General features: G+C 41.2%; 1 protein-coding gene across 3 annotated transcripts; it reads right to left on the reverse strand.

Annotated features, from left to right (window-relative positions):
• Window positions 1-857: 857 nt before the first annotated feature.
• Window positions 858-21,096, reverse strand: MFSD11 (major facilitator superfamily domain containing 11). Of its 3 annotated transcripts, XM_083597935.1 has the most exons (15): window positions 20,695-21,096; window positions 20,364-20,536; window positions 20,043-20,215; window positions 18,641-18,696; window positions 17,025-17,132; window positions 16,422-16,501; window positions 13,901-13,997; window positions 11,386-11,444; window positions 10,352-10,496; window positions 9,390-9,430; window positions 8,509-8,574; window positions 6,674-6,799; window positions 4,904-5,078; window positions 4,177-4,312; window positions 858-3,199 (listed from the first exon to the last, which is right to left on the reverse strand). In XM_083597935.1, the coding sequence occupies exons 3-15, from the start codon at window positions 20,112-20,114 to the stop codon at window positions 3,035-3,037; spliced, it is 1,326 nt and encodes a 441-aa protein (XP_083454061.1). In that variant the 5' UTR covers window positions 20,115-20,215; window positions 20,364-20,536; window positions 20,695-21,096; the 3' UTR covers window positions 858-3,034. The 3 variants fall into 3 exon arrangements, with proteins under 3 accessions (XP_083454061.1, XP_083454060.1, XP_083454062.1); XM_083597934.1 differs by lacking the exon at window positions 20,043-20,215 and having other exon boundaries at window positions 20,695-21,087; XM_083597936.1 differs by lacking the exons at window positions 18,641-18,696; window positions 20,043-20,215; window positions 20,695-21,096 and having other exon boundaries at window positions 20,364-20,524.
• Window positions 21,097-22,807: the final 1,711 nt, after the last annotated feature.

Raw genomic sequence — 22,807 nt, forward strand, 5'->3', positions numbered from 1 at the left:
TTCGACTCCCAAATGCTGAAAACCCGGAAGTGTTCTAGTTTTCGAATGTTTTTCAGAAGCCGAATGTGCAATGCGGCTGTCGGCCATTGTTTCCAGGGCGCCTGTGCCAATTGGAGGTTACACCTTGGTTTTCGAACGTTTCAGAAGTCGAAGGGACTTTTGGAACAGATTACATTCAAGAACCAAGGTATCACTGTATATGAACTGGCTTACTGTTGGTTTTATCCACTTTCCATCTACTGTGTTGTTTTTTGATTGTGGTGGTTGTTGTTTTAAAAAAGATTGTCTTTGAATGCTGTCCTTACAGTTTTGTTGAATGGTAGCTCAGCAATCTTTTAAAGAAAAATAATTAGACTGAAATTATTACAAATAAGAATCTTTAAAATTGGGGGGGGGGAGAGAGAGAGAGAAAGACATTGTGTGCTTTAGATATACATATACTCAGAAACCTATGCAAAAGTATTCCCAAGTGTATATAGGATTGCAGTCATGGCTTGCTCTTAATAATCCTCTGAACAGTATCAATTGTTATAAAATGGCTTGCAAGAATTCTAAGGTAAGGACACTCTTCACCATTATCAGGCAAGAGGGGCATCCACCGTGGCTGTCATGAATTATTTCCGTAAGACAAGACGCAATTGTTCTACCATACAGAAAAAGCAAGGAATTTTGCAGATAATCCACGCCACACATTTAACTCAAAAATCACTAAGCACATTTGCAAAATATAGGTATTGGTTGAGGTTCACTTTTATTCAGATGGTGTAATCACAGAAAGAAATGAAACAAGGAGCTATTCTCAATACTCTCAAAACTGGTGTCATAAAAATGAGAATATTTTGAGTCATCATTTAAAAAAAATAATAACAGAAGTATGACAATAAACTAGAATGGCTGATCACAAAATCATTTCATGAATGGAAATAATCTGGGACAGTAAGGCATGTGTATTGCAAAATTTATGCCAACGACATCTAATTACCCAAACTAATTACCTTTGGTGGTGGTGGTGATGTCTCTTCTCAAATGAGATTTTTAAAAAAGATGTGCCAGGTTCTGTATGTGGGCAGCTGTGTCTCTCCCCTCCGAGACAGGCAATGCCTGATGGGACCAATGCCCTATTTCTGGAATCCTTTTGCTTCATTTGGCATTTGTCCCTTGACATCCTTAGCCTCCACTTCGGGGTCAGACCAACAGTTTGAAGAAGTTCAGATAGCTTCCTTTCCTCCCCCTCTCTCAGCAGCAACTATTTTAAAATTTCTGAACACAATTCACTGTGCAGATCTACACAAGCCCCACTAAAATTAACTAATCAGTTTCAACAAGGCTTTGCATTGAGAAGCTCATAGGACCTAGAATCATCCTTTTCATTCCTCACCCATTGCCCCAAACAATAAGCTCTTTACTCTCAGCAATGCTCTTGCAAAGTTATTCCCTTGGAAAAGGATTAACCCCCAGGTAGTTTATTTAATAGTACTTTCACCAAATTCCCAACAATGAACTCAAGGATGCCAGCCAAGTAAGCCCACAACTTACATAGGGGGTTTGTTCCAGGTATCATGCCTAATGTCAAAATTGCATATAGTTAAAGACACATTGGGTGCAATGCAAGTGGAATTGCCAAAGTATTTTTTCCTGGATACCCCCTGCCCTTTTTAAAAAAAAAATTGCCAAGCATGTAAAGCTGAATGCACCCAAGTCAAATGTGCATAAGTTGTGGGCTTAGTGTACTGCATTTTTCCACTTATCCCTTTAAGCACAGAGTATACAATTCAATGTATCTAGTTGTGTACATGCAGACACTAACTGTACACAGACACCATGATTGTCACATATGGTTTTCACACATTTCCCTACATTTACATTTTAAGGCTGCAATCTGTAACAGTTACTAGGGCGTAAGCCCTACTTCTGAGTAAACATGCACAGGAGAGCACTGTAAGCAATTTGTAGGATTTAACATTTTAAATGGCCCTGAGTCTCTTGCCATTGCTCTTAGCGGTGTTCCTCCCTGGGATCCTGACAATGCTAAACTCATAAGATCTTATTCTTCCCAAGCAAGCATTAAAAAACATATTAAAAGTCTGTGGTGGCAAATTTCCCCAAATGATGTTGCCAGTAAAGTAAGACAATGAGGGTAGAATCCAGCACAGCACTTTCCTTAATCAGGTCCCTACCTGTGCAGCTGAGAAATTTTATGCCTGTGACAAGCCATGCAGAACACCAGGGTATTTGAATATTTGTGGGATCACTATGGTAAAGTATTTGGGAGTCTCTGGAGTGCATTTCCTACAGAGTTTCATAGCAGCAAATATCATTATAAACTTGATCCTGAGAAAATATAATATAAAGTCTCAGAGCACACAGGAATATGGGAACTATGGGGGTTCTGAACCATAATCATTTTTACCTCTGATGAGACTCAGCTAAAATTAGCTAAAATAGCTTGTGCAAACGCATTTCATTCCCTTATGCTATTATCCCATAATATATAGCTCCTCTTTTAAAAAATCGACGCTCATTCACATTATAATGTAAGAACATTAGAGTTATTTGGAGAAAAATGGAAGTGGGGTTATTTTAAAAGCATTGGAAATCCTCCATGGATTTCCATATAAATCCACAGAGTGAACTGGCCTTCCATCTTGTGAAAAAATATCCTCATGTACTTGGGGGGGGGGGTGTCCTGAAAAGACTACTGTTCGCTTCAGAGACAGTCAAGTAAAAAATGAAAAAGGAATGCAATTAAAAAGAATAAAGGGTCTCCACAATAGGTGGGCATAAGCGTAAGATGCAGGCACTTGGCAAGTGGAAATAATTAAGAAGAGGCTTCGCTGCCCCAATGGCCAGGTTACTATTCCACATTGTAGTATGCAATACCCATCACAACACGTTGATAAGGGGAGGGTAAGCTTTTTAAACTTTGGAGTTCAGTCTTCCCTGTGTTCAGAAGATGCTATCAAGTCTTTTCAAAGGAGCACGTGCTTGTGTCTCTAAATGTGAATACTGTCGCGGGCTGCTGAAACCGCCTCCATCAAATGCTGCTGTAATCTGTGTTTTTGGCCACAAAGGCTGGGGCCTCCCACTCCACGGTGAAGAAGGAAAGTGTCCCAAAGAACCCAACCACGGCCATAATCAGAAGCTGCCACTGAAGAAGCAGGTAGTTGCTGTAGAAGTACGCGATGGCAGCACAGACAGACTGAAAAGGGAAGCAAGGAAGGGTGTGAGTGACATTTCAACTTGGCTTCAGTGCCATTCAGCTTTAGTAACATTCCAACTTTTTGTGATTTCCAGAGCATAAATTCCCCAGTCCAAGTTGTTTTTCTAATTAACTGTCTTACTTAGCTCTCCTGCAATCTGCCTATTTCAAAGTGAACAGCTTAGCATCAAATGCCCTTTCATATTCAGCTTTGACTCTTCCTGATCCAAGGTCATTCCTAATTCCTAGATTCCTTACTGCGTCTACAAACAGCTGACCTGCACCAAATCCAGGAAAGTAGAGACTCCCAGATTCCTAGAATTGTAGAGTTGGAAGGGACCACGAGGGCCATCTAGTCCAACCCCCTGCAATACAGGAATCTTTTGCCCAATGTAGAGATTAAGGGTCTCATGCTTTACCAGCTGAGCCATCACAGTGACTTGTAGATTGAGTTGGAACATGGCGTTTTTTGCATCTATCTTTTCCACTTTATCCACTTAGCTATTTTAATTTAATTTATACTGATATAGAATGCTATTGTTCCATTAATATCATTTATTGCATTGAGATAGAAGGTAGCATTTTCTATATAGCACACCTACCAATGCATGTATTCCATTTATGACTACCCCAAATGTTTGTTCTTTAAAAGTAATTGTTATATTAACCATCATTTCGTCACGCACAAATATCATATCACACACGTTTATGTTTAAACAGAATTAAATTTCAGTGTCTTCACTGGGGCTTAAACACAGGACTGTAGTATGTATTTTGTTTAACCAAACATCCTGCATTACTGAAAAGGCTTCTATGTTCTTGCCTTACCCAGTGTCCTAGACAAAAGTAGATGACTTTTAAACTCCTTCCAATTTTACACAAAGCTCTTTGTTTGCCTAATGAATAAACTACTGTATTATTTCAGTGGACTACAGATAATATGATGTCTGGCTCTGACATTTGGCAACCAATAATACCTGGATGAATTTAAAGACTGCAAAGGCAGGTGCACTGTCTTCTGAGTATAGGAATCCCAAAATACTGAGGAGTTGAGTGTTGAAACAGCTATCACCTAGACCCAGTAAGAAGCTGCAGAAAATTGCCACTTCTTTGCTGAAAATAAAGAGATGCCAACATTAACCACACTGTAACTAATAAAAATATACACAACTATGAATGGAAAATTAGGTACAATCCTACCATTCATATTATTTTTGTCAAAGTTTACTGAGAAATAATGGAGAAAAAAATGGCAAGGTCCAGATTGTTACCAAAGAGTTGCTTCATTTTGAGAATTCTCGTTTCGGGCATTTCTGCATTGCAATTAAATATGGCAAATGCACTTTGTCCATATTATTTAATGTTTTAAATATTCTTTGACTTAGCATTCCATCCAAACCTGGGCTTATGGTTTGTCTTCCCCCAGATAAACCATGAGTGGTAAACCAAGAGCAAATCTTACATTTCCAGTTCATGGTTTGTCTGGAGCAAGACAAACTATGAGCCCAAGTTTGGCCATCACAGTAAGGCAGACCATGACTTGGCCCCAGATAGCGCGGCAGCAGAAACGGAAGGAGGAGCGCCTCAGCCATTATCTTTGGTCCTGTAACCAACATGTTTGCCTGTTCATATTAAGCCATGGTTTGGCTTAGCACCCTGTGTAAACCGGATCTGTCTGGTCATGAGAAGTAAAGTAACTCGTACCTTGGTTCCATGAATGCTATGCTGTCTGTGCCATGGATGGAGGCGATGGGGGCATCGTTTGGCATGTTGTAGAAAATCAAATAGAAGGCTACAAAATGGACCACAATGCCTAACATCACCACTGGGTTCCTGCCAAAACGGTTGTTTTTGCTCAGAAGGCCAAAGATTCCTCCACCTGTAATAGAGAATATATCATTATTGCGAGTAAAAAAACAGGGCAGGGTTTGAGGGTTAAATCACTTCCCTAGTATGTCATGTAAGGGAATGGTGGGACTGGACTTATTTGACCCCTGCTCTGCTTAGCAGCATCCCACCCCCCCTAAAAAGCCTCACTAAAGAATGAGAGGATCCTGCTAAATTGTGGCGTTCTCTGGCTTGGGAGGCTGAGTAGGAAGGAGGGATTCCAGAAAACCCAGCAGAGGCAACTTCCATCCTGAGCGTTATGCCTTGCAGTGGTGGTTCTACCCACAGTCCAACATGCTAGAAAGCAGGCAACACTGTGGAGGGGAGAAGCAAAGTGTTGAGCTAACACTCCATCCTCTATCCCCCCAATGGCACCACTACCAGATCTACAAGTGGAAACTGTGGCCTGGCCTCTCACAAGAGCAAATCAAGAGGTAAACTGTGTCACCACTGTATCACATGAGACCTCAAGAGGGTAGGAACTGACATGCTCCTCCATACCTCCACCTCGGTTAAATAAACATCCCTGTAAAGAGAACGCTAGCATATCAGGAAAAGGACTAAGCTTGTATCCTTCTCCCTGGAACCTAGTCTGTTAGGCCAAGGGTTGTTTTTCTTTCTTTCACAGAAACATATTCAGTCATGTAAGTCTATATCTGCAGTCTAAAGTGGTACACTTCAATGGTTTACTGCTATTTCTGAGAACTAGGACTAATTATGTCACAAACATTGCTGTCTGCAGTGGCTCAAACGGCCAAAAAGGCAATCTGCTTTTTATACCCGACAGCTGCTTGCCTTGGCTGTCAGAAGTCCTATACTGCAGAGTTTGCATAGTCTAAAATGAGCAAAACACTGCTGCTACTCCATCACCACTATAAATAAGTATTAACTTCCTGATATTCTGCCAACCTAGCAGTTCAAAAGCATGCCAGTGCAGGTAGATAAATAGGCACTGCTGCGGTGGGAAGGTAAATGGCGTTTCCATGCATTCTGGCTTCCGTCACAGTGTCCCGTTGTGCCAGAAACGGTTTAGTCATGCTGGCCGCGTGACCCGGAAAGCTGTCTGTGGACAAACGCCGGCTCCCTCGGCCTGAAAGCGAGATGAGCACCGCAACCCTACAGTCACCTTTGACTGGACTTTACCGTCCAGGGCTCCTTTACCTTTTTTTTTTTACCTTTTAACTTCCTGATGCATTAAACTGGTGTGGATAGTCTTAGTTAGCTCCTGAGGATTAAACAAACTGTTGTAGCTGTTTATATTAATGCACTTCATAAGCATTTAAAACAGGTCCACCTCATTTAACCACATAGAAGCCATTTTGGCATATGTGGTATATATGTATTATACAACTGTAGGCAAAATTTATTTCCTGCTATTTCAAATCCAGTTTAGGGAGAGGCCATAGCGCAATGGTAAGGCATCTGCCTTGCATGTAGGAGGTCCCAGATTAAATCCCCAGCGCCTTTTCAGATGCCTGTCTGAAACCCTGGAGATCTGCTATGAGTCTATATATGTCAACAATACTGAGTGAGATAAACCAAAGGCCTAACTTGCATCAAGGAATTTCGTTTGTTCCTATGACTCACCTAATATTTCTCCAATACCAATAAAAATACCAGAGAGTCCAATCAGACTTTTTTCTTCAGTTCCAAATTTATTTACAGCACCTATACAGGTCCCATACACTCCAGAGAAGAATGTTAATTCCAGACCTAGAAAGAAACAGCAATATTATAAAGACGGAAGGAGAAAGTTCCTAGTTAGAGCTTTATTAAAGTCTACAGTTTAAGATAGAATTGCAACATCGAGCTGCCAAAAGATATCAGTAGACTGAATGATACACTGGTCTTTTAGGAGAACTTTTCATAATTGTATTTATGCAGTGCAAGCCAAGTTGACCAGTGGTGGCATTGCGTACAGTACTTTGATTATCTGGAAGAAGCAGCTGGTAGCAAAAATGCCTGTGTAGGATGCAACCATATAAACCACCAAAGTATTCCAAGTACAGTCATACCTCGGGTTAAATGTGCTTCAGGTTGAGTGTTTTCAGATTATGCTCTGTGGCAACCCGGAAGTAATGGAGCGTGCTACTTCCGGGTTTCACCGCTCGCGCATGCGCAGACGCTCAAAATTACATCACGTGCATGCGCAGAAGTGGCGAATTGCGACCCATGCACGCACAGACACACAGACGCGGGTTGCATTCGCTTCAGGATGCGAACAGGGCTCCGGAATGGATCCCATTCGCATCCAGAGATACCACTGTACCACTGGCGCCGATATTAAATTTTAAGAATGTTTGTGCAGGATTCAACTACAACAACCAAGGCACCTATGGAATGCTAAGTGTTAGCTTTACTAACAACTCCCAAGAAGTATTTGTGAAACATTTTACTTCAGAGCTGTCTGGTTCTATATAATGATGGTTAAAAGGATCATATGTACCACATGCCTTGATTTCTTTTGATGAAAAGTAGAACGTAAATTAAATAATAAAAAATCTTAACCAAGTGAGGTAAATGAGGCACATGGCCCATTGAGATCCTGCTATGGGCTAAAACTTCCACCGACCCATGGAACTTCAGGCAAACGCCCCCCCAAAAAACACAACTTGGTGAAGGAACCTGAGACAGGCCTCCAAGTTTAAAGCAAGAATACTAAAATGTGGTGATCGGGCCAACTAAGGTCCGTAAAAAATGGGATTGAAATAAATGCAAAATTCTGAAAATCTCCACTTTCACTTTAAAGCCCCCCCAAAATTGAAATCCTTTCACATCAGAAAGGATTAAAAAAACAAAAAAACTGCAGGCTATGAAAGGTATAGATACTCTCAGCTGCAACCACCAGATGGCAATCTGCAACACAAGTATTCGGCTACCAAAGGAAAGATACCGTATAGGAAGAGGAGCACTGAAAGTTGCTGTGGGGGGGGGGGGGAGAGATAGAGAGGAAAATATGATGGAAGAGATAACTGAAGATGCTGGAATGGAATGTCTTAATGCAGGGCAAGGACCACAATCCAAAAGGCATCTACAGATGTGTACAAGGGAATCATCCAAGCAGCCAAGGCTTTTGTCCGAAGTAGCGCCAGCCAGCAATATGAGTGGCAGTTCATTAGAAAGAGCAATTGTCTTTTTTGGATGCAGAGAAATCTTTAAAAGAAATCCTCAGCTCTGTGCATGGTTCTCCCACAGGCTCACAGGCTCAGAATGAGAGCAAAAACTCAGACTAACAAATGCTTTGGGAAATACAAGGAAAAGAAAAGCACTTGGGGGATTTGCATGATGCAGCCAAAAGCAATGGATTTGGGATAGGACTGATGGGCAGTAAGAAAATCAGTCTGGGCCAAAGAAAAGGTACTGTGCACAAGTCCCATGCAAACTCCTAAGGCTGGTGATTCTATCCCCGTCCAGTTAGTTACCTGTATAGGCCGTTGTGATGCTAAGCAGCAGAATCTCTTTTGTGACACACAGCTTGATGGATCTTTCTGCAAAGAAGCCACAATTAAAATACATGCACACCATGAGGATCCTCGCTGGATGCTGAATTAAAGTGGGGGGAGGTGGAATGGGATGAACTATGTTATCCCATCCCACAATCATAATGACGACTTCTGAATTAATATTCACAGTTGCATACAGGAACACAGAACTATAGGGCTTAAGAAGACAAAAGGGTGACAGATCCCAGCTTTGTGAGCCTAAACCATTGCTCACTGGTAGAGCAGCTGCTTGTATGCAGAAGGCCCCAGGTTCAATCCAGGTAGGGGTCTCCAGGTCGAGGTGGAAAATACTGAGCTAGATGGATCAATGGTCAGAAGAAGGCAGCTTCCTAGGCAGGAGAAGAGACCTTAAGAGCCTCCCTTCCTGCCTACTTCCTATCTGAAACAAACCACATTACAGTGAATGTAGTAATCCTGATGCTAATATTAGGCAAACCATCTTTCAATTCCCCTTACCCCATGGAGAACACATCCACTGCTCCCTTAAGAGAACAGCCACCATGCTCCATTAAGGATGAAACTTTCAAGGAACCCCTAACATAGGGAATTAAAAGCATATTTTCCTCGCTAGGGGTAAGAATCTCAGACAATGAAGCTTAACTGTGGTCCTGGGAAATGCAAAGCATTGGTGTCTGGGTGGCAAGAAGAGAAGTATCATACAACACAGGAAAATAATGCATATTGCCTGTCCTTTTTATAAAAAAAAAACACCTGGAGGTGAGCTTTTAACGTGAGACATCCATGTATGACTATGGCTTGACATGCTGGAAAATCTAATATTTCCATGGGATTTTACTTACTAAATGCATCGATGGCCCTTGTCATGTTGCTTTGGCCAGACCTGGTTAAAACAAACATTTATTTAAAGTGAGAAAATAAATCTACAAATGGTGAATTTGTCATGATTATTATTCTTTATACAACAACGCCATTAGAAATTTTACCATACCAATATGGGAAATAACTCGTTCAGAAACTATCTACTTATTATGTATTGCTTTTGATTATTAGCCATATTTCAGAATGAGCTCGCCGGCTGGGGCGAAACCACTCCACTAGCTTCCTGGTGGGTGAGTCACGACTGCTTATAACAGGAGAAGCGTAAGGTGGCAGGGAGGTCAGTGCAGTGCAAACACACTGGCAGGTGTGCCAGGTTGGCTCTGCTGGTGCATATGCACTCTGCTGACCTCCCCACCACTCCTTCTCTATCTCCCACTACGCAACAGCAAACCCACCTGCCAAGAAGCTCATGCAGCAGCTGCACCCCAGCCAGCAAGCTGCCTCTGAATTGTTGTATTTTACTGATATTATGTTATGGATGGACATTATGTTGTTTATTATGTTTCTACCCAAACCCAAGTTAATTTCTGCTGCCCAGATGAATGACTATTGCATTCTATAGTAACTCCTAAAGTATCAGAAGGACTTAATTCTTACTTTAGGCACACACTTTAGCCTGGATTAGTGTCACATTAAAGGTAAAGGGACCCCTGACCATTGGGTCCAGTCGTGGCCGACTCTGGGGTTGCGGCACTCATCTTGCTTTATTGGCTGAGGGAGCCGGCGTACAGCTTCCGGGTCATGTGGCCAGCATGACTAAGCCTCTTCTGGTGAACCAGAGCAGCACACGGAAACGCCGTTTACCTTCCCGCCGGAGCAGTGCCTATTTATCTACTTGTACTTTGACGTGCTATCTTATTCACAGAGGAGTAGAAATGGCTAAGCATACAGATTCAGGAGTCGGACAGCCATAAACACCTACGTGCGTTCTATGAGGTTGTCAGTAGAGGCATCAGCGTCTTCTTCCTCTGAATTTGATTCTTCTGGGGTCCTAATGAGAAAAAACAGAACGGTCCCCACAAGACTAATCACCGTCAGAGCAATGAAGACGGTCCTACGGTCATTTTCTGGGAAAGAAAAAGAAGTGTGCGTCAACTTCATAAACCAACAATAGCATATCCATTCATTCTATACCCAGGACATTTCTGTGCTGTGATTAAATACAGCATATAAAATAAGGTGTACTCTCCCATGTACTAGTCAAGTTCTCCATCAATGAAACTCAAGTTCTATATCCAAAGTTACCTATACAATAGAAGTGGGGAACCTTTTTCAACCCAAGGGCCAGTTCCCTCTGAGTAACTTTCTGGGAACCACATGCCAGTAGCGTGTTTTAATTCTGAGCTTTATTCAGTTTCAAAATCAACTGCGAATTCTAGCTAATGTATCACATCTGATTCACAGACAAAATAAATGCAAAACGTTATTGAAGCTTGTGAAAACTGGCATGAGCTCAGTTGCAGAATCTGGGAGCCAGAGCAAGAGGAATGTAGGAGGGAAGTTCAAGGATGGCAGTGCTTTTTTGAGGTTGGAATGATAAAACACCGAGATGTGGAATCATAGAATCACAAAACTGTAGAGTTGGAAGGGACCCAAAGGGTCAAGGGAAGGTCAATAAAAGAGGAAGCTAAGCAACACCCAGATATATGTCAAAGTAGATTTGTTTCGGCGAGGATCACAGTTTGAAGGCATAGATGGGAATACGAGCCAGCTGTACACATGGAACAAAAATACAGCAAACAGAATGGAATTACTGTAGTGTTTACAATTATGCTGCTACACATGAAGTTAAAAATAGCCTCCAAGGACTTTAAAAATACTGTTTAAAATAAGCTGTGGCTATCTCCACTGCATTTTTTATTTCTGTTTGTCCCCTCATCAACATAGCAATTTCCCCTTATTATTTCATTCACAACCCGGTTACCTTAAAAAAAAGAATATATTATAAAGACCAACCTGATATATGAAGTTTCCCTTGCCAGGCAAAGTATATATATAGATTTCCAAAAAACAAACTGTGAACAAAAGAAAGCACATTACTGGTTAAGCAAGCTACTTGAATCGCAAAAGAAGGGGGGAAATGTAGACTGCAATTTACTTTACACTGTCAGAAGATAAGACAGCAAATCCTAGTGAAGCTGAAACAAGCCCAAGGATTTCCTTGTAAAAAGTTAAAATATGTTGGCTTTCCAGGCATAGCTGAACATACCTGGACAACATAAGATAACAAAGAGCTTGTTCTCTTTGTTCTCCTGCTACACCCACACAAAAAGTGTAACGAAGTTAAAGCAAGAATAATTCTTGGCTGCATAAAGAACCCAACAAGTTGCTTCCAACAATGGTGATACAGTGGTACCTCAGGTTAAGTACTTAATTCATTCCGGAGGTACGTTCTTAACCTGAAACTGTTCTTAACCTGAAGCACCACTTTAGCTAATGGGGCCTCCCGCTGCCGCCGCACCGCTGAAGCACGATTTCTGTTCTCATCCTGAAGCAAAGTTCTTAATCCGAGGTAATATTTCTGGGTTGGTGGAGTCTGTAACCTGAAGCGTATGTAACCTGAAGCGTATGTAACCCGAGGTACCACTGTATACATCTACATCACAAAAATTGATCCAAAAGAAGAATGGATTTTGTCAGCATCTGCTTATATCGTTGCTCTTCTTTCTTCATTTTCTACCACCACCACCACCACATCTCAGAGTTAATTCCAGGGGGGCACTTGTTTCTGGGCTCAGTTTAAACTACTGGTATTGACCTTTAAACCTCTAAACTCTGCCATATATGAATCAACAAACATCGGTTTCTTCAGACATCTTGTGAAAACTTTACCTTTCTGGCCAGGCTTTCCCTGACTCATGAAATTGGGCCCTGTTTTATATGTTCGTATTCCCTGAATTCCTGTTTTACTTATTCTTATATCCTTGTATAGCTCTGTTTTATAGGCAGTTTTTGTATTAATGTTTTATATTGTACACCACTTGGGAGATTTTAAAAAATGTTAAGCAGTTTGTAAATGTTTTTTATTAATAAAAAAATAAAGCTGTGGGTATCTTATTAATTAATTAATTAATGGGCAGCTTAGGGACCGTTTACCTTGGCAACTGCCCACTCACACAGGAACTTGACTGACCTTACAACCCCTGCTTCCTGTGCCACTCCTACACAACATCAGGCAGGGACATGTAATAGACAGACCTTCTCAGTGTTGGCACCGTGACTATTTAACTCCCTCCTGGTGGGGATTTAAAATCCCCACTGGCCGCTATATCAACTTGCACTAAAAACTAACATTCTAAAGACTTCTTGACATTTGTTGGACAAATTTAAATCAGGGGTCTACTCATTAAAAAGCAAACAGGGAGCATCTCCACCCCCATCACCCAGCCCAGACACAGAGGTCCAGCTCCAAGGGCCTTCTACCAATTCCCTCACTGCGAGAAGTGAAGTTACAGAGAACCAGGCAGAGGGCCTTCTTGACAGTGGTGCTCGCCCTGTGGAATGCCCTCCCTTCAGATGTCAAACAGATAAACAACTCTATGACTTTTGGAAGACATCTGAAGGCAGCCCTGTATAGGGAAGGTTTTAATGTTTGATGTTTTGTTGTGTTTTTATATTTTGCTAGAAGCCACCCAGAGTGGCTAGGACAACCCAGTTAGATGGACAACATATAAGAATGAGAATAATTTTTTTTCAAAGCCAGCGTGCCTCCCAGATAAAGCAGGTTGTCTAAAAAATGAATAGGAATTGCCTTCCAGTCAATCAGACAAGGAAGCTTGCGTGAACTGGAAGGAAACTGGTTATTTTCCTCTTCTAGGGGCAAGTGACGACCATATGCAGGTGTGAACACGACAGAAGGTGAACGGTTTTGTGGGTTAGTGTCACGGAAGGCTGGAATAAAGCTTATATAAAAGACTGATCACATAAGCCAGGCAGCATACTCTGCAGCCTTCCCTGAATTTCTGACTACTTCCCTTAAGATGCCAGGGCACTAGCTAAGTTCATGGGAAATTCTTAGTGCTAGCCTACAGGAACAAGGCAGATCATTTCCCATGACACAGAAATGATGTTGACTCAGAACAGCCTTAGAGCAAAGTACTCCTTCCAATATAGAAGACCATTTCTAAATAAGCATTTTGGAACACAGAATTGTCTGGAAGCTGTTATTCAACCCAATCCTAGCCATATTTTCTTGGAAGAAAATGAGTGAGCACAGAATTGCTACTGAACTGCAATTTTTTTGTTCCAATTAACTACGGATATTTCAGAAGAGACAGAATTCATAAAACTAGACATTTGGTGATAAATGACACAAGTGCAGCATTCTCTTAAAAAGCTAACAAGTGCCGGGTAGATAGACAGACAAAATATTTATTGGCTTTTTACCAACAACAACAAGCAAAAAAACAACAAGTAGGGAGAGGTCAAGATCGTATTCGGTAGATATAAGGGTGATAATTTTGTTTCCTACCTGGATTGTAGTAATGCCCAGAAGATGCCACTGTTTCTGCCAATGGTGTTTTCGTTGGAATTTATTGTCAGACAGTTTCCCTGAGCAGTCCACAATACTGAAATTTAAATCAGAACACAGGTAAACAAGGAAAGAAAGTTATCTAGGATTTGCTGACATTTTATGTGTGTCTTGTGTCTGTGGGCCCAGGGTAGTTAGTATTTTTAAGATGCCTATTTGGGCCACTTCACAGATTTTTAGGACTATACCCAAGATGTTTTTAAGTGTACTAATAAAAATGTCAAGCGTGAATGTAACAAAGTTCTGTCTGAAACACAAATATCATACTTCATATGCTACAAGGCTGGAATTGGCAGCAGCTCCTTGCTGAGTTTGTTGCCATGTGTGAAACAACACTTATCCTCCATCTTCAAAATGTGAAAATAATGACACATTTGCAAGCATCAACAAATCTCAAATACCAAATAGAATTTGTTGCCATGTGTGAAACAACATTTATCACCCAGCTTCAAAATGTGAAAATAATTACACACTTGCAAGCATCAACAATTAATATATACCAAATAACATAAAACATTACTAGAAGGTATTCTAGGCATTTCTCCACTTGCTGGCAACGCAGCCAGCCTCTGCGGCACTAAGGGTTAGTTTCTGATTTATCACAGGCTGCTGGCAGCAACAAATCTGAACCATATATACTTTTTAAGATGCATAAGGTATGACTTTCAGAGTGGATGCCACTTCAGCTACGGTCATATTTCTAATCTGGACTTTGAGTACCACTTCAGGGCATCTCCAAATGACACAGCAAAAAAACCCAAGTTAATTATAATGCTACCTACTTTGAACATGGTGATCCTAAGTAAATCTCTCTAAATTCAACTGGGCTTGCTTTCTAGATAATGTGTTAGGTTTGCAGCCTAAGGGAATAATAATAGTAAAATAAAATAATAATAATAATAATAATAATAATAAATCCTGTGGGAACCTTTCACACAAACCATATCCATGCCTGAGTGTATGCTTTGTGTAAATATTTCGTTTTCAAGATATACCAACTTGATAATTCTCAGCTTGAGCTGTAAAAATGAAACAAACGTACTGTCGCGTGCTTAAAGCCAAACTAGCCATGTCACTTGTTCTTATGCCTTTTGCATCTTAATTCATAATCGGAGGCACAGAGAACTTGTTGAGACCATGGTGCCAAGGAGAGGGAGTTTAGCCCTTTCTTCCCCTGATGCGACTGTTAAAAAAACTAAAAATCCACACACTAGCTGTTAGCAATTCAAAAAGAAACACGTAACATGTGACACATTTAATATAACATCTCGCCTAGATTTTAGGATTCCTACTAAGTTGGAACATCAAGAATCACAAACTTCTTTCAATTTTTAAAGGCGGCGCTTAAGAAATCAAGAGATTCGCTAACAGAATAATTTTGGGGATCTTTTATATTCAACTTTGTTTTCATTCATTCCTCTTCCAGCTCCAAACTATCAGGTATAAAAGTTCTCTAATGTTTCTTTACAACTATCATTACTAGAGAAGTGGGGACACTAAAGAGCTTTTTAAAAATAGAAATGCTAACATTTGGATTCAAAGACCACACATAGTTCTTCTGCATGTCCAAAGGAGCTTTGGACTTTGTCGTCTCAAACAGGATATCCTCATGCTACGTAGCACACCTGTTTTTAAACTGAAAGGAGTTTCAAAAGCAAAGTTGTCGTTTGGAAGATGGGGAAGCTGGAAAAAAATTCAACAATTCCAAAGGGCATATTATGTGCCTAGAATATATGCTCTGGGCATCTTGGCCTTGATCTCAAGATCCTACCAAGACCCCAAGTCCAACCTAAACATTCCTAGATCTTTCTGATACAAAGTTGGGAACAGCATACAGAAAGGCCTCATTCACACATTTCGTTAAAACCATAGTTTAGTGCTACACACGTGAGCCTCCCAGAGCCTGAGTGAGCCGCTGGGCTTGCATGCTCCTACCTCATCTCTCCTGCACAGTCAAGAGGAGTTCTACCAAGCTTAGCTTCAGTTTAAAAAAATTTGGCTAAACATTGCACACAAACCCGGGACCCTGGATTAAAACAAGCTCTGGTCAGTTTTGATACAAGCCAACTTCCAACCCTAAGTTATGAAGTTGGGTTGTTTAACAAACCACTTTTATTTTAAACCAGAATCCCTGATTCACTGCTAACAGTTAGCCAAGATTCTTTGAAAGCAAAACTCACAAACTGTGTGCGAGAGGGGAGGGAGAATTACGCAAGCCAAACGCTTTGCTTGGGCTCATGAAGCCTCACCAACTTAGCACTAAACCAGGCATAGGCAAACTTGCCCCCCCCCCAGATTTTTTGGGACTACAACTGCCATCATCCCTGACTACTGGTCCTGTTTGCTAGGGATGATGGGAGTTGTAGTCCCAAAACATCTGGAGGGCCAGGTTTGCCTATGCCTAAACTAAACTATGCTTTAAAGTTCCATGAGAACCAAGGCGTGGTGGAAAAAGGCTTACCAGCAGCTGCTATTCCAAGGAAAACAGAGGCTGTGTAGAAGCTCCAAGTAGAAGGCTGGATAAAAACGGCAATATATATGCTGAAAAGATGGCAATGTATGGGATTCAGTTTTAAAATTGCTGATGCTACAACTGCAATACTTTAAATTATATTAAAGTCAATTTCTTACTCCAACTGCAAAAAATACTGCAGCTCAATATATCTGAAAGTTTTACATATCACTAAAGCACATCATGACATGCTGTTTCAATCATGAGATCTAACAACCAGTATTTTATTACACTGTACCCCACTCCAAGAAGCTCAATTTAAAATATTTAAAAATTTAAAAATTTAAAATATTAGCCTCACAGCAACCCCGAGTGCTCGATTTAAGCTGTGAGAAGATGACTTGATCAGGGCTTCCAAGCGAGGTTCATGGTTCTACAGGGATTTTAACTTGTACATCCTGTGTCCAAAGCCAACACACTAACCACTATCCCATGTTCTTCAGTTCCTCACCTGCTGATCTTGCCCATGAGGATAATGAGCCTTCCAAAGGTAGATGAATAAAAGGTAGACAGCCAGAAGGAAACATCAAGGGCTTACGTATTTTGACTTACCTGTAAAAGATACCACTAACAAACATGGACAATTGCGGTCCTATGATGGCAACCACCGAAGGCGAGATAAGATTGGATGCCGAAAACACCCCATAAATAACAGCCATGCTGTGGAAAGTAACACTAGTTATTAATAAATATTAGGATACCGTTCAATGTCATTTCAGAGTTTTTAAATATATGAATAGTGGGGTAGGAGAGATGAAAATAATGCCAACTTATTTCACATATGGCAACCAATGTGCCACTTTGGTTTCAGATAGTACATGGGTAGATGAGTCTAAAAAGCCCAGGACACAAATTTTCATGGCCCTCTAGTAGCTATGGTGGCTCATTTACCAGAAGTAATGCATTTAGTGTGAAGTGGAGCAGAATATACATCAGGAGGTTTAGTTTGGTCAGTTATATAATGTCTAGCTTGGCCATTATTTGCCTTCCTCAACTGTATCTATTAATTAACACAGGACTGTATGCCTGTGTTATGCCAGGTCCAATCCAATCAATTTGTAGGTCCCTCTACAAAAACAACACAAAACAGGACACGTAGGAAGTTGTATTCACACATATCCAATGACAAATTGGATTTAGCCATTAGTAGTCAAAGGATTTATTATTATTAATTATTATTTTAGCCATTTTCGTTGTTCTTCCCTTCCATGGCTTGGATCAAAACATTATAAATTGGGAGAGCTCAATTATGGAAGCAAAATACATTTCACAAAACAAGCAGATATAGTGGTACCTTGGTTTACAAACATAATCCATTCCAGAAATCTGTTCTTAAATCGAGGCGCGCTTTCCCTAATAAGGCCTCCCGCTGCTGGTGCCCTTCCACCGTTCGGCTTCCGTTCATAGACCGAGTTAAAGTTCGCAAACAGGGACACTACTTCCGGTTTTGCGGAGTTCGTAAACCGAATAGTTCATAAACAGGGCTGTTCTTAAACTGAGGTACCACTGTATATGCATTTTTACATAATTTTGAGTTACTGTATTTTAGCAATTACCTCACACTATGAGATGAAAATAACTAGGAATGTATCATTTGTATCTTAAGCTGAAATGCTGTCAGCACATTGTAACTTCTTATCCAGAGGCTAATCCTTACTTTTTTCTGGGTGTTTTTAACACATTCTTTGTTAAGGACTTTCAACTTTGGAAGAGACAGATAACTTCTGTGTAATGAGCAGAGTTTGTTTTGTGGGATATCACCAATTTATTTACATAAATCCTTATGAGTCAGTGAAATGGACAGGGGGAAATTGAGTTAGACACCGGCTTGCCTTCTCACCCCACCCCCTTCCCCCACAAGAGAGGCATGCACATAAGGGGGACAAAACGAAGGGGTTTCTATTTTTTGACACTTTGGTGCAAGTCTCCTTTTCTTCATGCACTTTTTTCACTGCTTTGCAGATGGGGACTAGCATTCTGACACATTGCATTGGCTGTTTAGCTTGAAATGCTTAGCTCTGAAACTCTGTTTGGGACCTCCCAAAAAAAAAAAAGGAGGAGGAACTCAGAGTATTGATAGGGAGAATGATCGTTTTCCATTATGTCTGAACCCAGCACATAGTGCAACTCAAAAGCAACAAAAAGAGAAAGGTATCAGTGAAGAGTACCTTGTATAGCCACTGCCATGGAAATCAGTGTGATTTAAATTTGTGATGACGGTTTGCTGTATGGAAAGAATTTGTTAAAAAGATTAAAATATGGTATCTAAATATTTTTTTAAATGATAAATACTTGAGATACCTAACAGAACTAGAAATCAAACTACAGATTAACAGTAATTAAAACACTAATTAAACTTCAAAGCAACACCTTGAATTAGGTAGTTGCTATTGTAATACTCCTTTCATTGATATAGGCACTGACTCATTCAGCACGTGAACACAGGTTTTCATAATCACTAATGTTGCAACACAGAAAGCAAGGATGCAAAGGAAAGTTGATAGCCTGAGCAAGTTAAGAGTTTTGCACATCGGTTTTCTGAGCTCCCTGAGTGTTTTTCTCTCCCCTTCTCCTGAAGGCAAAACTACACTTTACTTTCACAAACAGATGTTCTGAAACCTACATTTGAGCAGGTAACACTAATGAGATTGCAATGGTATATTATAACTGGTGAGTGGGAAGTGTCCCTGATTACGTATAATCCACAGGGAACTAGGAAGGGAATAACTCTCTCACACTCCTGCTTATTGAGGACAGGATTGATACTGCATGCTTGGAACAAGATATTATTGCACAACAGGAATTCCCTCCATCCTCCCTCCAAATGCCTGCCAGCCAGCCCGAAATCTGCTCTGGAAGGTTGGATGAAAGCCCAGAACTGGTTTAGGGGGCACATGGGCGGTGTCTTGCTGGGAGACTGGACCATGTTGTGTCTATGTATGCTTCATTAGCACTACATTGAATTCTACCCCTTATACCCAGGAAACCTCATATATGGGATGGGGGCGAGGTGGAATGATAAAAAAAGGAATTTCACACAAAGGGATGGGCAACATGGTAACCTCCTAATGTTGTTAGAATCCTTCTCCCATTAGCCTCAGCATAGCTAATAGACAGGGGTGGTAGGAACTGTGCTCCAACAACATCTAGAGGCATGGGTTTCCCTCTATAAAAGAGATGTGCAAGTGCTGGCAGTTAAGAATACAATCCTATAGTCCATGGGAGGGTGTCCCAGGGCCATAGGAATTTGCAGATCTTCCTTTCCTTGGCCAAAGAGAGAGGTCCATCCTCAGAGGGGGGCATCCACCCCCAGAACCTTTCCCCTGGTTCCCACTAAAAAGGCCACTGACATGGCTCCTCCCCAGTGGTTTTTGGAGAGGAATATTGGGATGAATCCCAAGTGTCTGGGATGCTCTTGGCATGATCCTCTGGCATGCTCCTGGAATATTTGGGGGGGGGATATATATCAGTCCTGGCAGGGCTATAGAATTGGTGATTATTCTGCCTTGTATTCACACAGACATGAACACACAGAGAGACAGAATAAAGATTATTATGCCTCAGCATTACGTCCTGAAAGATCATCTGAATGCTACACAGGGCAGTGTGGGGAATCACATGCTTTTTCACTTGAAAGCTCATTGAGATCTATTATCCTTGCAGGCAATGAGGTTAGGATTCCAGCCCTAATCATTTTCTGTGTTCACTAAAAGCAGTAGATAGCTTCAGAAATATTTCTAAATCTAGAGAGATTAGAAGAAACAAAACTAGAGTTATCACATTACATGTGCTTGAAGCCCCAAAACAATATAACCAGACTGAAGCACCATGAAGAAAGGAAAGGAGAATTCAGGGGAAGGTAGGAAGGGGTAGGCTAAGATTTTCACTTACCGCAACATTTCCACATGTTTGGAAAGCAGTGAACATAAACATAAAGGCTGTTCCTAGAACAATGATGTTCAACAGTTTTTTTGTCTCAGGATTCATTTTGTGTTTCCTCAAAAAGCTTTCCGGCTGAAGTTGGGGCAGGGTCACTACCCTTTAAGCTTCTTTTTAAAAAAATTCTGTCAAGACAACAAAAATACCACAATAAGCGCATATGTAAAACTGACTGTGGCATCGACAGATATATTCTGACAAATGAAGGGAAATCATGTACAACTGTAGCTAAGCAAAATAATAGCAGAGAAAAATCTCCAAGCAACAGGAATGAAAATACTACCTTTCACACAGTGAACAACAGCAGGCTCTCCCAAAAGATGAAGCATTCTGCCCCAGCTGATCTTCTTTGACATTTTACTTCCTCATCATATCTTCTGAGTCAGTTTTTGGCCCAGAGACTTTAAATCACGTGGTGACAAAGGGAACTCCTGCAGAGAGAGCATTCAGTTCATGCTGGACGGGAACTAAAGAGCAGTACAGAAGTCAGGTCAGCTGACCAAAAGGAAGAAAGCCCTGATGAATTCTGGGAAATGCAGTTCTGAATGTTCCATTCTTAGTCAACACAGAAAAGGCAAGCATGCAAAGGACTTGCTTGGTTGTTTAAATGATACATTTAATGAGGAATTGTTGACTCCCTTTAAAAAACATTCATTTCTGCTTCATATATTTATATAATCTCAATGAGTGGTAAAAAGAGGTAAGATATCTAAGTATCATTTACTTAATTGGGCATTCAAGTTATGTGTGTCAGTGTTTAATTTACTTTCTCCATACTGTACTAGAATGTGAATTACTCAGATATAACGTGTACTGTTAACACAGTAATAATTTCTATTACTTTATTCTTCCATCACACAAGGAAACCACTTTTTTAATTAACCGTTACACATTCCCATGCAGCTTTTTGGTGACAATGAGGCACAACAGATTAGGTGGTGATACATTCTGGTTCAAGGGTATGTTTGGAATGTGGGCAAGATATTGCTGGTGTATAAAAAGGTTGGGAGGCATTGTTTTTAGATGCTTCTACCATGATTTCAGGGATGCGGGTGGCACTGTGGGTTAAACCACAGAGCCTAGGACTTGCCGATCAGAAGGTCAGCAGTTTAAATCCCTGCGATGGGGTGAGCTCCCGTTGCTCGATCCCTGCTCCTGCCAACCTAGCAGTTCGAGAGCATGTCAAAGTGCAAGTAGATAAATAGGTACCACTCCGGCGGGAAGGTAAACATTTCCGTGCGCTGCTCTGGTTTGCCAGAAGCGGCTTAGTCATGCTGGCCACATGACCCGGAAGCTCTACGCCAGCTCCCTTGGCCAGTAAAGCGAGATGAGCACCGCAACCCCGGAGTCAGTCACGAATGGACCTAATGGTCAGGGGTCCCTTTACCTTTACCTTACCATCATTTCATAAATCAGAGTGATGACCTCTAATATTTCAGAATTTTGTCAGCTAAACATTTCACTTGTGGAATCAAGTAGCCAAACACTATTTTTGTTCATTGTTGTTGTTGTTGTTTAGTCGTTTAGTCGTGTCTGACTCTTCGTGACCCCATGGACCAGAGCACGCCAGGCACTTCTGTCTTCCACTGCCTCCCGCAGTTTAGTCAGACTCATGTTTGTAGCTTCGAAGACACTATCCAACCATCTCGTCCTCTGTCGTCCCCTTCTCCTTGTGCCCTCCATCTTTTTTGTTCATAGCCAAACCCAAAAGGGGTGTCTTATTAACTCACTAGTGCATTGCCCCAAGAAAAAGATATTCCATTTGGGAGCACTACTAATTAACCTGTCTTTAAATCTGTTTACTTCAGTGTAATACTTTTGTACAGAACACAGTTTGGTAGGTTAGGTTGTAATAATGGCTATAAACCTCCATAGAACAAAATACAGTAACACAGGTCTATTGTTTTTTAAAATGCCAAACTTTTACTTTTTTTGCTGTTCACATTCACTAATGCACCAGTTGTAATCTGCAGTCCCCTTAGCAAAAAGCTTGCTTTATGGTGTCATGATTGCTTTTGATAAAAGACACTGCCGGGCTATTATTTTCTGATTCCACCCCCCTCCCCCCCCCCCCACCAACGCAGCACGGCTCCTATCAACATCTCCCCCACCTCCACCTAACTCGGCACTAATAGCAATGGGCGGGGCAAAATGTAGCCACGCCCTCAACCCTAGTTCGCGCCTCTTCACTGCGGCAGGAAGGACATCATCGCTCCGCCTCACATCCATAAACCGTCCAAGGCTCTCGTGCACGCTACGTGTGTACTACAGATTTCGCGCGCGCGCTCCCTGAAGATCAGTTTCCGCTCTCCCGTCGCCGCCATTTTGAATCGAATACTTCCTCTTTTTCGACAAGCGCTGTTTGAACGCTTAAAAAGAAATAAACCCGCGCAACT

This window comes from Podarcis filfolensis (assembly GCF_964270895.1).
Source record: "Podarcis filfolensis genome assembly, chromosome: 2".
NCBI lineage: Eukaryota > Metazoa > Chordata > Lepidosauria > Squamata > Lacertidae > Podarcis > Podarcis filfolensis.